Below are 16,466 nucleotides of genomic sequence, written 5' to 3'. Positions count from 1 at the left end.
ATGAACAATTTATGCTTGTTCATAAAAGTTCATAAAAAGCCACAGGTACACAGAATTTTAACAAAATCCTGTGTCCTCTCTCCTTCAAACACTTATAATAATGTCATGAAATAAAGAAAAATTGGAAAAATGAATATTAAATACAGACCTGGAAGAATACTCTGGGCTTCAACGCCAACAGGAAAGTTGGTGTTTTCTGGGATGGAAGTAGAATAGTCGTCCAATGGCGGAAAGTCAGTCGGAATATCTCCGGTTTGTCTGGGTACTAACACAGGGGGAAGAACTGGAAATAAACAAAATTGTTTAGAATTAGTGAGTTAGAGGAAAGACTATCATTAAAATATTAATCACTTATATTAATAACATAATTTGAATATTAATCTATTTTATTCACACACCACGTACTTACCGGGGGTTTCCACCCTCTCGTAATGATATGGATTTACACACACTTCGTCTCGCTTTAAGTTGAATGCAAATTCACAAGAATCAATAGCTCTAAGTTCGTGATGGCTTTGTAGGTCTGGCCACCTCCACAAACGACAGTAGATCACATGCGGCAGCCCCTTACGGTGCGACACCTGTAAACGCCCATCCAAGGATCTGCAAGCCAAGAGATCAGAGTGAAAGTTACAGAAGAATAATGTTTATCTTTTATCTGATTCACATTTCTAATCATTCTCCAATCGATTTAAGTATGATCAATCAAACGTCTACTGTCAGATAATGATCACATCAAATCTTTGTAAAAAAAGCATTTCAAAAGGCCTTATTTATATACTGTAGAATACTTTATTTTCGCTTGGAATTTATTTTCACTGAAGGGATGATTCCGTGAAAATAAAATCCAGCGAATATACATTTTTTCCTATATTTTACATTAATCTCATCAAAAATCAGTGAAAATAAATTTGAAGCAAAACGCTCAAAAAGCCTTTTCAGCGAAAATAAATTCCAGCGAAAGTATTCCACAGTATGAGCCTGAAATTTCACATCCTTGTACATTCTGTGGGGATGCGATCAAATTTATTATCAAAGTGAATTTTTTTTTTTTTAAAAAACCTGCAAGCAGTCAATCAAAGTTATAAAAGTTGTGATATGAATGATTTATGTTGTAGTGCAAGAATACCGATGGAAATTGCCATGACTGTCTATCAAGACCTTGTCACAGTGAAGAAACTGGATCCATATTAAGCAAGAATAATAGAATACTCTAGAAACCTGTCTAAAGCAAACACAGTAAATCAGAAACCTGTCTAAAGTGAACACAGTATTAAAATCAGAAACCTGTCTAAAGTGAATTCAGCAAATCAGAAACCTGTCTAAAGTGAACACAGTAAATCAGAAACCTGTCTACAGCGAACACAGTAAATCAGAAACCTGTCTAAAGCGAACACAGTAAATCGGAAACCTGTCTAAAGCGATTTAAACCAGAAATCTGCAATGTAAATTCCTCATCCAATCTAATCATTTTTATAAACACATTGTAGGTTTATATTAAAAAATCTATAAATCATCTATCTAACTATACACATCAGTAAACTGTAAAAAAAATTCTCTCACTTTAGTATTTTGTTTAGAGAAATTTCGATAAAATGCATGAAAGGTATTTTGTGAAAAAATAACATCACAAGATTGCTCTGGACAATTATTTTGTATCTCAGCTCCTCATCTATTCATTTCATTTCTCATTCTGCCAATCAGTTTGGTATCTAAAGATCTCATCGCCGTTCAATCAAAGACCGACAAGCAAGCATGTCTTGTATGATGTACTTTTATATATTTGACCTGATATCTCTATTGTACTGCCCGTGTAGCAAGTTATGATTTTCCTTGGCTTCCTCTTTGCTGATTTTAATATTCTCTTATTTCGCTTCACTTGTAATTTAAATTTCATAATTTCAATGTCACTCCATTCGTGTGTAGAGTACATTTTTTCCAGCTAAATTTTTGTACCACATTTTATACATTTTTATGTACATGTATTTTTCTATTAGTTCTTAGTTCATAAATTTCCATCTGACTACAGGTAGTCTTCAAGAAATTTAAGAAAATACATGTTTACATTTTGTAAAACAAATTTATAAGTGAGCAAATAACATACTTTCAAACCAGTTATTTTCACTGACATTTAATTTCACTATTTTAATTTTTTTAGCATATTCACTGTGTTTTAATTCCACAAATTTGTCAAGGAAAAAATGATTTTTATTGTTATTTTAAATGTTCACATAGATTTTATTTTACTCATCAGCAAAAATACCAAAATTTACATTTTAATACAGTATTACTTAATGCTGTTGACATTAAAACTGATAAAACTTACTATTACAAACATTTTTAGCAGTGGTAGACCTTTGTTACCATGGTAACAGTGTTATATATTAAATTACTGTGAAATCTTGTTTAAATTCATTGTTTGAATACTTGAAGTGAATACATGATAAACTGTTACAGCACACATTCACACTAAGTCTAGGAACTTACTTTTTAAGTCTTTTATCTTTTTAGAATTTTATTTCGTGGATACTTTCCGCTACTCACACTTATCAGTCAAGTATCATCTCGTGTCTATGTCATAAATACTACATCACGATCATTGCAGGGTCAGGTTCAATGCGAATTTCATGCAATGTATACATTGCGTGTAAAATACAATGTTTATATGAACAAAATTTGAGTCCATGCTGCAACAACAACCACCGCCATTCAGTTTAGTGTCGTATAGTTTGTTGACTTTAATATGGGGCACACGTGACGTACGCGTTGCAAGTAAAATTTATTGCTTGTGCTAATGAAGCAACAATCAACTAAATGCCACACCATGCCGCGTTTGATAGCGGGTCCTAACTAACGTATATAATGTATGTAAAATACTGAACTGCTTCAACGATTCACAGATCTGTGGAACATGACATAAGGAATATGCAAATTAGACACATGCATCAGCTAATCAGAACTTTTGTGAGTGTGTGAGGAAGTATCCTGATAGTAAAGACAGACTACTGTAAAATACTGGAAATAACTGGAAATAATTTTTGCTGACATTTTTTGTGTTTTGTATTGAGTTTATTTTCAATGATTGGAATGTAAAATATAGGAGAAAAGGTATTTTCAGTGAAAATAGCAAAAATAAATATTGTAATTCACATTTTTCTGATTTTGAGTTGAATTTGTTTCAGATATCTCATAATTTGCTATCAATGATTTTGTTTGCATTATTCAAAAGCGAGACATTTTTTTTTACCCCGTGATTTTCAAATTCGGGCATTTTTTTTTTTCAATTTTCTTAATTGAGAATCCAGGAATAGAATTATTGACATTGGTTGTGAAACAATTTATGATAATTGTGTTACAGGAAAGAATATACACATCATCTGTCATAGAAAACAGTAGTGATTTCACCCATGTAAAATGTTGATAAGTCGAATAAATGTTTAACAACACTTGAAAAAATAACATTCTTTCCAAGAGGGAAAAAAAACATTTATTTCTGATTTTATTAGCATAGGCAGGAAATTGAAAGGTTGCATTACAAAAATGACCATTGAACTAAGAAGGCGAAGGAAATAGGAAAGATAGATGGCTCACAGATGAATGATCATTACCGTGGACGAAAAAAAAAAAATTTTATCCTGGGGAAAATTTAAAAAATAATGAGGTTTTAATTTTTTTTTTTTAAGATTAATGTTCAACATTTATTAAATTCAAGCTTTAAAGGTTTATTTGGATTGGAAAAAAAAAAAAACATCCTCAGAAACAGAAAACAATCTCTACATTCAACCACAGGTGGCGCACATCACTGGCATGCAAAATTCACTGACATTTGTGTATGAGAATTAGAATCTTATTTTGTTAGCCATATCTGTCATGAAGGAAATTCTGATGATTTAAATCACCAAACAGTTTCTTCAATTATAAATTTTTGCCTTAAAAGAAAAAACGATTTTTGAATGCCAAAATTTGTCACCATTCACACAATTTTTTTTATCCAAAAGTTTGATCAAAACTTGTAGCCAACAGGATATTGTGTCTATTTGGTTATCTGAAATTAACAAAGAAATTATAGAAAGTACACACAAGATTATACAAAATGTTGAAACATAATTTTGACATTGACATGTGGTGGGTTAAAGATGAATTACTTATATATTTAGACAGTTACTAATTCCAGCAACCATGATTTAGAGTTGAACCAAGGAGCGAAGAATTTTGTATTTGCCTTCGTAGCATGGCATTCCCCAATGTGTGTGTTCCTCAATAGTATCAATGAACTTGAACTACAGGAAAATTTGGAAAATGCTTTTTAGTAATTAGTAACAAGAATGTGGGTGGGCAAAAGCTCTCTAGATCTGTGATGAATATCATTGCTAAAGGTCATCAAAAGGTCAGGTCGTTCATCGTACTTTATAGCACAAACTGTACAACGCTTAATATAATTGGATACTAAAATTAAATAATCCATTATTTGTCCAGGAAATGTTTTATAAACAAAAATAAATTCTACCACATTTTTAGAGAATTTTTTTTTTTACATGACTTTGTAGACCAGTTAGTTAAATTTGTCTTTGTCCGGCCAGCCGTATGTTAAAGCATCATTTCTTTGAAGAAAATCCTGCAGTTCTATCATTTTTATAAATCAAATTTACATAATTTCACATTTGCTTTGAGAAAGAAAAAAATAGAATTTTTTGAGAAATGTGAAACGAGTTGACTTCAGCGTAAAATAACATGACATAATAAGCTTTACTGGTAATATACTTGTACGCTAATTTTCAAAAATACTGACCTTGCTACAGTTAATTTGAATTTGGCATTTACAGTAACTTTTTAACAATATTGGATTTGAAACCCAAACCGAAAGGTCAAGGTTCAACTACAGGAAGCATTGGCCACTTAATGGAGGAAAGATTATCCCTGCAAACCAGCAGTAAACATATCCCTTATTCAAACAATTAAATTGCAAATTGGGAGATAATTCAACCAGAAATCTAGTCCATGATTAAGAATAGCCAACCATGCAGAAACAATAAACCACACACAGATGGGTTTGCAATGCATTGTGGGTAACAAAAAACACTACAGTTTCTGATAATAATTAAGGGGAGGTGCCTTGTTAATTTCACTTATTATTCCTCACAATTTTTTTATTGATTATCTCAAATTTCATTTTTATCTGAATAATGTTTCAGACAAAACTCAAAAAATATTATATTCAATTAAAACTATTCTAGATATTGTTCAAGCAGAGCATTATATATAATAATTTTGACAATTGACATTGATCAATTTCTATGAATTCCGGAGATTCAAATTGCCTTCTGAATTGAAAAGTACCAATAAACAGCAAACGAACTAAAAACTTGAGGACAGAATCAAGGATACGATTGAATTTTGAAGAAGTAATGTTACTTATAAAATATCTGCCTGACCTGATGACTGATTCATGCACCGTTATCGAAGGATTGTTGCCTTATATAGAGAGTAGTTGTCTTAATATGGAAATACTGTTGCCCTTGCCAACAACAACCGCATAATAACTCAATTTTAGGTACACCTCAAAAAACATTGATACATGTAGTTTTAATATCTCAATAACGCTCATGTGTACAATTCGGTAGTTATCCTGCGCTTTTCAAACTTTCGAAGTCAACAACGTGAAATCCTGATTGCTTGCGAAAAGAGGTTGTGAAAACGTAAAACAAATAACCATAAGAGAAGTGAAGTTACATCTAACACTCACATTAATTGTATTTTTAAAGTTAGTTGTTTAAGCATTTATTCAAATGTCTTCTCTGTTGAACTCCCATGATGCAATGTGTGAAAATAAGTCAATTTTTTTTTTTATTATTTATTTGTTAATTTTGAATTATTTGGATGAAATTTTCTGTTGGCTACAGACCTTGATCAACAATTTTGAAAAACTATTTGGAAAACAATTATGAGAATTTAATTTGTGAGTAACAGTAAGTGTGGTCGCATCTAAAACACCTCTGGAATAAGGTATTTTTTTAAGTTATAGCCTGTGACTGATAGATAATTGAAAGTCCAAATTTAGAGAACCCAAGTCCAGGTACATTTTTTTTAATGAGAAAATAATGACATGTTTAATTTTTGAGTGGGACAAATCTTTACATTCAGAAAGAAGACATCATAAAATGTCACATTTGATAGATATTAAAGCCGAAGTAAATTTACCAGGCAATGATTACTAATGAGTATGTTTTATACATAAACACTGCCCTCACAGTGGGGTTGCATTTAACACTGCAGTATTTTATTCCCATGTTTTGTATGCTATAATTTTTGTCCCAAAATTTAGATGTAATTTTTTGCAAACTTATAACTTACCAAAATATTTTGTTTATTTTTTGTTCAAATGGACATAATTTACATTTTGTTACCAGTCTTGATCAACATTTTTCTAAACAATTAGTCTATTACATGTATTTAAATCATGAACCTCAGTCATATGCATTCTGACCAATTTTCAATTCAAAATGGCTGCCACCAGAGAAGGTAGGTCAGCCTAGTTGTGTCGTCACGGGAAGCGCTGTGTCAGCACAGATCTGTGTCATACGACACCTTACGAGCCGATTTGGGCTAAAATAGTGCTCCGCCGCCTTTTTACACTAGTGTTTAGACACAGAACTTACAATTTAAGTTGCTTTTTAATCACATATTTTAGTGAAATATTGTTTAGCGAGTGAAATATTAATGTCATACATACTCAATCTTTTGGAGCAGCAGAAACTGATTCATAATAAAGATAATAAAATTTGTAAATTCAGGTTTAAACTAGCTTGAAATAGAACGTCTTTGAACGGAAACAAATCATGCGTAGAACGCACCTTACTCAAGGAACTATCAGTGTAAACTGACCGCTCAGTGCTAAATTGTTTATACTGCTCATTTCTACATTGTCTTCAAGTTTTACTTATCATTATTTAAGTAAAGAAATTACAGTATGATTATCGGTAGAATATGTGCCGATCGTCCAATGACTTTGAAAAGTTTGAATTTTCGAAAAAACTCCCAGCACCCCTTGCACGATATGCATCAGATCGGTATTGAAAGAACGCCGACATGCAGCGTCTATGCAGCATAGTACTTTAATAATAAATTTGTCAACACTGAGGGCGCTGTTAATGTAACACACTTTACCACCACACGTACATCAGGTAAAATAACAATGAATAATTCATATTTTTCATAAATTGCATATTGTTTTCTTTAAAGCACATAATCTGTCATTTCTGTCCCAGTTGTCAGCCATGTTGTGTTTGTCATGGGTCTCATGTGACTCTGAAATGTAAAAAACATTGCCTACATGAAATTTTAAAACATCTAAACACCATCCTTTTTCTCTGACAAACTTTAGTGAGAAATATTTTTTTATTTGTTGATTTTAGACTGGATGGACACACTTTCATATTGAATATATTTTTAATTAAAATTATCCAGAAATATTGAAAATATTATGCAGAATTATTTTGTGAAAGGTTGACAGTAAAAGGTTACAACATTTGACTTTGACATTTAAACTCTGACATATTGCCTGCTAAAACCCTCAACAGATTTATAGAAAAAACCAATGTCAGCAGATGTGTTAAAAAGAGGAAAAGACTCATCATTATTTAAATTTTTTTCAGTTTACATTTTCTGTAGTTGGTATTGCTGTGAACTATCACAAGTGAAAGAGCGTGATAGCATGACAATGGCAGCCGATTCAAAATCGTTAAGATAATTACAGTTCGAAAAGTCACTCATTTTGCACTACCTGAATACAAATATTACATCAATATTTCAATCAAAAAAACAAATAAACCAAAATCAACTAATAATGGCATCAAGTCCCAAGGATATCAAACAATGATATACTGTAAAATACTTTATTTTCACTTGGAATTAATTTTTGCTATTTTCGCTGAAGGAATGATTCAGTGAAAATAAAATCCAGCAAATATACCTTTTTTCCTATATTTTACATTCAACTTGTTAAAAATCAATGAAAATAAATTCCACACAAAGCACCAAAAATGTTTTTTCAGCAGAGAATTAATTCCAGCTAAAATAACATATTTTACAGTAGTCTGGGACAGAAATACAGATCGGATAAATGAGACATCGGGACTACTATTAGCACACTGCATTATGCAAATGAGTATGTACCATGTGATAATTTTAATCCAATCACACATGATATCCAAATTACTTTTTATGTGATCAGGGGAGTTAGAAACTATTAACATTCCATGAATTAATGACATTGGCTTAAAATGAATTGAGGTCAAGTGACAGGAGAATTGATATTATTTGCACTGTGTCATTTTTGTTTGCTGTTACAGGCGCATTTAACTGGAAATTATTTATTTAGCATTTATATCTAGTGAAAAAAAAATGTTAAATTAATTAATTAATAAAAAAAACAATATTAAAGAAATATTAATGAAAGTGTGAGATAAAAAAAATTAGAAAAACAATCAGGAGCTCTACTCAGTTCATCAGAAATGATTTTAAGTGTGATACACTGTATTATCTACACACAAGTGGGTGGAGAATAGTGTCAATGTCTTCGTAAACAAACAGACAATTAATTGGATTTCCAAAATAGAATTATGTATGTCATGTTCTGTCTTTTAAAGTTTCATCTCCACTTTGTAAGTCTGTAAATCATAACATCTAAACAAGCTGAACAAACAAATTATAATCCTTCACTGTTTTAGCTTAAAAATATGATACGGCCATCGCATCGCTTATTTGACTGCAGTTTCACATCAGGTTTGCAGAAACAAAAATCCTGCTTCGCTACAATGTTGTAGCAGCTTCATTTTTGTTCGCTTTGCTATAGTGTCGTGTCATCATTGCTACAGCATCACATGCAGCATTTATACGCTGAAAGTTTTGTGATCAAATTTCTGAGAAACTAGATCAACATGATTTACTGCACATCGTTGGAGAACGCAACTTGAGCTGTGACCCCTTGTATTGATTTCTGTTACGAATTAAATATATTATTGCAACAATATGTAGTGAGCAGAAAAATTAGACAGAAAACATAAAGTTTGCAAAAATTATTTGAGCACAATTATGAGTATACTTGTGTAAAAGGCGTAAAAAATATGAACTTGTACGTGAAAACAGTGGATAGTGGGAAAATATAACCAATATAAGTCATTGAAAATGACACAGTCCCCGTCTCTTTGTGCTCGTCATAATAAAGTCAGATGACTGTCAATTGGCCATCCTTGATCCAATTTTGAAACATATGGTCATGGACATGTATCCTACCATGTATAAAGTATGTGCCAAATTTGAATGAAAACTGACAAAGCACGTTCAAGATACCGCATATAAAAAAAAAAAGATGCCTGCCAGTCGGCCATCTTTGATCCAATTGCGAAAGAAATCGTCATGGACATGTATCCTAACATGTATAATCTATGTACGAATTTTGAATGAAAACTGACAAAGCATGTCCAAAATACAACATTTTCAGAAAACAAGATGGCTGCCAGTCGTCCATTTTGAATCAAATCGCTAAACCACTGCATGTGCATAAGTCCCACATAAGGTACTAGGCACATGCAAAGAATGAATATATATATGATATATATGCACAGGTAAATCCATAAGATTCATTGAGTCCCAACAGCGACTAATAATCACATTTACTTGATTAATTGAATTAATTATGGTGTTGAATAAAAAAAAATCATGATTACATTATTTTGTTATTCTTTGTTAAAGTGTTTTTTTTAATAAAAAATTAATGACAATACATCCATCAAAATTGTCATTCAGCGCAAATAAGCAATATACTTGTCATACAGTCTCATTTCAGGAAATATGATGCAAATGAGCAATATACTTGACATACAGTCTCATTTCAGGAAATATGATGCAAATGAGCAATAGACTTGTCATACAGTCTCATTTCAGGAAATATGATGCAAATGAGCAATCGACTTGACATACAGTCTCATTTCAGGAAATATGATGCAAATGAGCAATAGACTTGTCATACAGTCTCATTTCAGGAAATATGATGCAAATGAGCAATCGACTTGACATACAGTCTCATTTCAGGAAATATGATGCAAATGAGCAATCGACTTGACATACAGTCTCATTTCAGGAAATATGATGCAAATGAACAATAGACTTGTCATACAGTCTCATTTCAGGAAATATGATGCAAATGAGCAATAGACTTGTCATACAGTCTCATTTCAGGAAATATGATGCAAATGAGCAATCGACTTGACATACAGTCTCATTTCAGGAAATATGATGCAAATGAGCAATAGACTTGACATACAGTCTCATTTCAGGAAATATGATGCAAATGAGCAATCGACTTGACATACAGTCTCATTTCAGGAAATATGATGCAAATGAGCAATAGACTTGTCATACAGTCTCATTTCAGGAAATATGATGCAAATGAGCAATCGACTTGACATACAGTCTCATTTCAGGAAATATGATGCAAATGAGCCAATAGACTTGTCATACAGTCTCATTTCAGGAAATATGATGCAAATGAGCAATCGACTTGACATACAGTCTCATTTCAGGAAATATGATGCAAATGAGCCAATAGACTTGTCATACAGTCTCATTTCAGGAAATATGATGCAAATGAGCAATATACTTGTCATACAGTCTCATTTCAGGAAATATGATGCAAATGAGCAATATACTTGACATACAGTCTCATTTCAGGAAATATGATGCAAATGAGCCAATAGACTTGACATACAGTCTCATTTCAGGAAATATGATGCAAATGAGCAATCGACTTGACATACAGTCTCATTTCAGGAAATATGATGCAAATGAGCAATATACTTGACATACAGTCTCATTTCAGGAAATATGATGCAAATGAGCAATCGACTTGACATACAGTCTCATTTCAGGAAATATGATGCAAATGAGCAATATACTTGACATACAGTCTCATTTCAGGAAATATGATGCAAATGAGCAATCGACTTGACATACAGTCTCATTTCAGGAAATATGATGCAAATGAACAATAGAGTTGACATACAGTCTCATTTCAGGAAATATGATGCAAATGAGCAATAGACTTGTCATACAGTCTCATTTCAGGAAATATGATGCAAATGAGCAATAGACTTGTCATACAGTCTCATTTCAGGAAATATGATGCAAATGAGCAATCGACTTGACATACAGTCTCATTTCAGGAAATATGATGCAAATGAGCAATCGACTTGTCATACAGTCTCATTTCAGGAAATATGATGCAAATGAACAATAGACTTGTCATACAGTCTCATTTCAGGAAATATGATGCAAATGAGCCAATAGACTTGACATACAGTCTCATTTCAGGAAATATGATGCAAATGAGCAATCGACTTGACATACAGTCTCATTTCAGGAAATATGATGCAAATGAGCCATATACTTGACATACAGTCTCATTTCAGGAAATATGATGCAAATGAGCAATAGACTTGTCATACAGTCTCATTTCAGGAAATATGATGCAAATGAGCAATCGACTTGACATACAGTCTCATTTCAGGAAATATGATGCAAATGAGCAATCGACTTGACATACAGTCTCATTTCAGGAAATATGATGCAAATGAGCAATAGACTTGTCATACAGTCTCATTTCAGGAAATATGATGCAAATGAGCAATAGACTTGTCATACAGTCTCATTTCAGGAAATATGATGCAAATGAGCCAATAGACTTGACATACAGTCTCATTTCAGGAAATATGATGCAAATGAGCAATCGACTTGACATACAGTCTCATTTCAGGAAATATGATGCAAATGAGCCATATACTTGACATACAGTCTCATTTCAGGAAATATGATGCAAATGAGCCAATAGACTTGACATACAGTCTCATTTCAGGAAATATGATGCAAATGAGCAATCGACTTGACATACAGTCTCATTTCAGGAAATATGATGCAAATGAGCCAATAGACTTGACATACAGTCTCATTTCAGGAAATATGATGCAAATGAGCAATAGACTTGTCATACAGTCTCATTTCAGGAAATATGATGCAAATGAACAATAGAGTTGTCATACAGTCTCATTTCAGGAAATATGATGCAAATGAGCAATAGACTTGTCATACAGTCTCATTTCAGGAAATATGATGCAAATGAGCAATAGACTTGTCATACAGTCTCATTTCAGGAAATATGATGCAAATGAGCAATATACTTGTCATACAGTCTCATTTCAGGAAATATGATGCAAATGAGCAATATACTTGACATACAGTCTCATTTCAGGAAATATGATGCAAATGAGCAATCGACTTGACATACAGTCTCATTTCAGGAAATATGATGCAAATGAGCAATAGACTTGACATACAGTCTCATTTCAGGAAATATGATGCAAATGAGCAATAGACTTGTCATACAGTCTCATTTCAGGAAATATGATGCAAATGAGCAATATACTTGACATACAGTCTCATTTCAGGAAATATGATGCAAATGAGCAATCGACTTGACATACAGTCTCATTTCAGGAAATATGATGCAAATGAGCAATAGACTTGACATACAGTCTCATTTCAGGAAATATGATGCAAATGAGCAATAGACTTGTCATACAGTCTCATTTCAGGAAATATGATGCAAATGAGCAATCGACTTGACATACAGTCTCATTTCAGGAAATATGATGCAAATGAGCAATAGACTTGTCATAGTCTCATTTCAGGAAATATGATGCAAATGAGCAATCGACTTGTCATACAGTCTCATTTCAGGAAATATGATGCAAATGAGCAATATACTTGACATACAGTCTCATTTCAGGAAATATGATGCAAATGAGCAATAGACTTGTCATACAGTCTCATTTCAGGAAATATGATGCAAATGAGCAATCGACTTGACATACAGTCTCATTTCAGGAAATATGATGCAAATGAGCAATCGACTTGACATACAGTCTCATTTCAGGAAATATGATGCAAATGAGCAATATACTTGACATACAGTCTCATTTCAGGAAATATGATGCAAATGAGCAATATACTTGACATACAGTCTCATTTCAGGAAATATGATGCAAATGAGCCAATAGACTTGTCATACAGTCTCATTTCAGGAAATATGATGCAAATGAGCAATAGACTTGTCATACAGTCTCATTTCAGGAAATATGATGCAAATGAGCAATATACTTGTCATACAGTCTCATTTCAGGAAATATGATGCAAATGAGCAATAGACTTGTCATACAGTCTCATTTCAGGAAATATGATGCAAATGAGCAATAGACTTGTCATACAGTCTCATTTCAGGAAATATGATGCAAATGAGCAATCGACTTGACATACAGTCTCATTTCAGGAAATATGATGCAAATGAGCAATCGACTTGACATACAGTCTCATTTCAGGAAATATGATGCAAATGAGCAATAGACTTGACATACAGTCTCATTTCAGGAAATATGATGCAAATGAGCAATATACTTGTCATACAGTCTCATTTCAGGAAATATGATGCAAATGAACAATAGACTTGACATACAGTCTCATTTCAGGAAATATGATGCAAATGAGCCAATAGACTTGACATACAGTCTCATTTCAGGAAATATGATGCAAATGAGCAATCGACTTGACATACAGTCTCATTTCAGGAAATATGATGCAAATGAGCAATAGACTTGTCATACAGTCTCATTTCAGGAAATATGATGCAAATGAGCAATAGACTTGTCATACAGTCTCATTTCAGGAAATATGATGCAAATGAGCAATAGACTTGTCATACAGTCTCATTTCAGGAAATATGATGCAAATGAGCAATATACTTGTCATACAGTCTCATTTCAGGAAATATGATGCAAATGAGCAATATACTTGACATACAGTCTCATTTCAGGAAATATGATGCAAATGAGCCAATAGACTTGTCATACAGTCTCATTTCAGGAAATATGATGCAAATGAGCAATATACTTGTCATACAGTCTCATTTCAGGAAATATGATGCAAATGAGCAATAGACTTGACATACAGTCTCATTTCAGGAAATATGATGCAAATGAGCCAATAGACTTGACATACAGTCTCATTTCAGGAAATATGATGCAAATGAGCAATCGACTTGACATACAGTCTCATTTCAGGAAATATGATGCAAATGAGCAATAGACTTGTCATACAGTCTCATTTCAGGAAATATGATGCAAATGAGCAATCGACTTGACATACAGTCTCATTTCAGGAAATATGATGCAAATGAGCAATAGACTTGTCATACAGTCTCATTTCAGGAAATATGATGCAAATGAGCAATAGACTTGTCATACAGTCTCATTTCAGGAAATATGATGCAAATGAGCAATATACTTGTCATACAGTCTCATTTCAGGAAATATGATGCAAATGAGCAATAGACTTGTCATACAGTCTCATTTCAGGAAATATGATGCAAATGAGCAATAGACTTGTCATACAGTCTCATTTCAGGAAATATGATGCAAATGAGCAATATACTTGTCATACAGTCTCATTTCAGGAAATATGATGCAAATGAGCAATAGACTTGTCATACAGTCTCATTTCAGGAAATATGATGCAAATGAGCAATAGACTTGACATACAGTCTCATTTCAGGAAATATGATGCAAATGAGCAATATACTTGACATACAGTCTCATTTCAGGAAATATGATGCAAATGAGCCAATAGACTTGACATACAGTCTCATTTCAGGAAATATGATGCAAATGAGCAATCGACTTGACATACAGTCTCATTTCAGGAAATATGATGCAAATGAGCAATAGACTTGACATACAGTCTCATTTCAGGAAATATGATGCAAATGAGCAATAGACTTGTCATACAGTCTCATTTCAGGAAATATGATGCAAATGAGCAATAGACTTGTCATACAGTCTCATTTCAGGAAATATGATGCAAATGAGCAATATACTTGTCATACAGTCTCATTTCAGGAAATATGATGCAAATGAGCAATAGACTTGTCATACAGTCTCATTTCAGGAAATATGATGCAAATGAGCAATCGACTTGACATACAGTCTCATTTCAGGAAATATGATGCAAATGAGCAATATACTTGTCATACAGTCTCATTTCAGGAAATATGATGCAAATGAGCAATAGACTTGACATACAGTCTCATTTCAGGAAATATGATGCAAATGAGCAATATACTTGTCATACAGTCTCATTTCAGGAAATATGATGCAAATGAGCAATAGACTTGTCATACAGTCTCATTTCAGGAAATATGATGCAAATGAGCAATATACTTGTCATACAGTCTCATTTCAGGAAATATGATGCAAATGAGCAATCGACTTGTCATACAGTCTCATTTCAGGAAATATGATGCAAATGAGCAATAGACTTGTCATACAGTCTCATTTCAGGAAATATGATGCAAATGAGCAATAGACTTGACATACAGTCTCATTTCAGGAAATATGATGCAAATGAGCAATATACTTGTCATACAGTCTCATTTCAGGAAATATGATGCAAATGAGCAATATACTTGTCATACAGTCTCATTTCAGGAAATATGATGCAAATGAGCAATAGACTTGTCATACAGTCTCATTTCAGGAAATATGATGCAAATGAGCAATAGACTTGTCATACAGTCTCATTTCAGGAAATATGATGCAAATGAGCAATAGACTTGTCATACAGTCTCATTTCAGGAAATATGATGCAAATGAGCAATATACTTGTCATACAGTCTCATTTCAGGAAATATGATGCAAATGAGCAATAGACTTGACATATAGTCTCATTTCAGGAAATATGATGCAAATGAGCCAATATACTTGTCATACAGTCTCATTTCAGGAAATATGATGCAAATGAGCAATATACTTGTCATACAGTCTCATTTCAGGAAATATGATGCAAATGAGCAATAGACTTGTCATACAGTCTCATTTCAGGAAATATGATGCAAATGAGCAATATACTTGACATACAGTCTCATTTCAGGAAATATGATGCAAATGAGCAATATACTTGACATACAGTCTCATTTCAGGAAATATGATGCAAATGAGCAATATACTTGTCATACAGTCTCATTTCAGGAAATATGATGCAAATGAGCAATAGACTTGTCATACAGTCTCATTTCAGGAAATATGATGCAAATGAGCAATATACTTGACATACAGTCTCATTTCAGGAAATATGATGCAAATGAGCAATATACTTGACATACAGTCTCATTTCAGGAAATATGATGCAAATGAGCAATAGACTTGTCATACAGTCTCATTTCAGGAAATATGATGCAAATGAGCAATAGACTTGTCATACAGTCTCATTTCAGGAAATATGATGCAAATGAGCAATATACTTGTCATACAGTCTCATTTCAGGAAATATGATGCAAATGAGCAATATACTTGTCATACAGTCTCATT

At 32.8% G+C, this 16,466-nt stretch overlaps 1 protein-coding gene across 2 annotated transcripts in view; it reads right to left on the bottom strand.

Annotated features, from left to right (window-relative positions):
- Window positions 1–16,466, bottom strand: part of Smad2/3 (Smad2/3 transcription factor) — a 94,012-nt gene that overhangs the window by 30,267 nt on the left and 47,279 nt on the right. For both annotated transcript variants that reach the window (XM_085494753.1, NM_001168186.1), the window contains 2 exon segments: window positions 410–603; window positions 149–283 (listed from right to left, as the gene is read on the bottom strand). In XM_085494753.1, the coding sequence (XP_085350879.1) occupies window positions 149–283; window positions 410–603 (329 nt within the window).

This window comes from Saccoglossus kowalevskii, chromosome 21 (genome assembly GCF_978046115.1).
Source record: "Saccoglossus kowalevskii chromosome 21, keSacKowa6.1, whole genome shotgun sequence".
NCBI classification, from domain to species: domain Eukaryota; kingdom Metazoa; phylum Hemichordata; class Enteropneusta; family Harrimaniidae; genus Saccoglossus; species Saccoglossus kowalevskii.
This window is presented reverse-complemented; position numbering and strand designations above follow the sequence as displayed.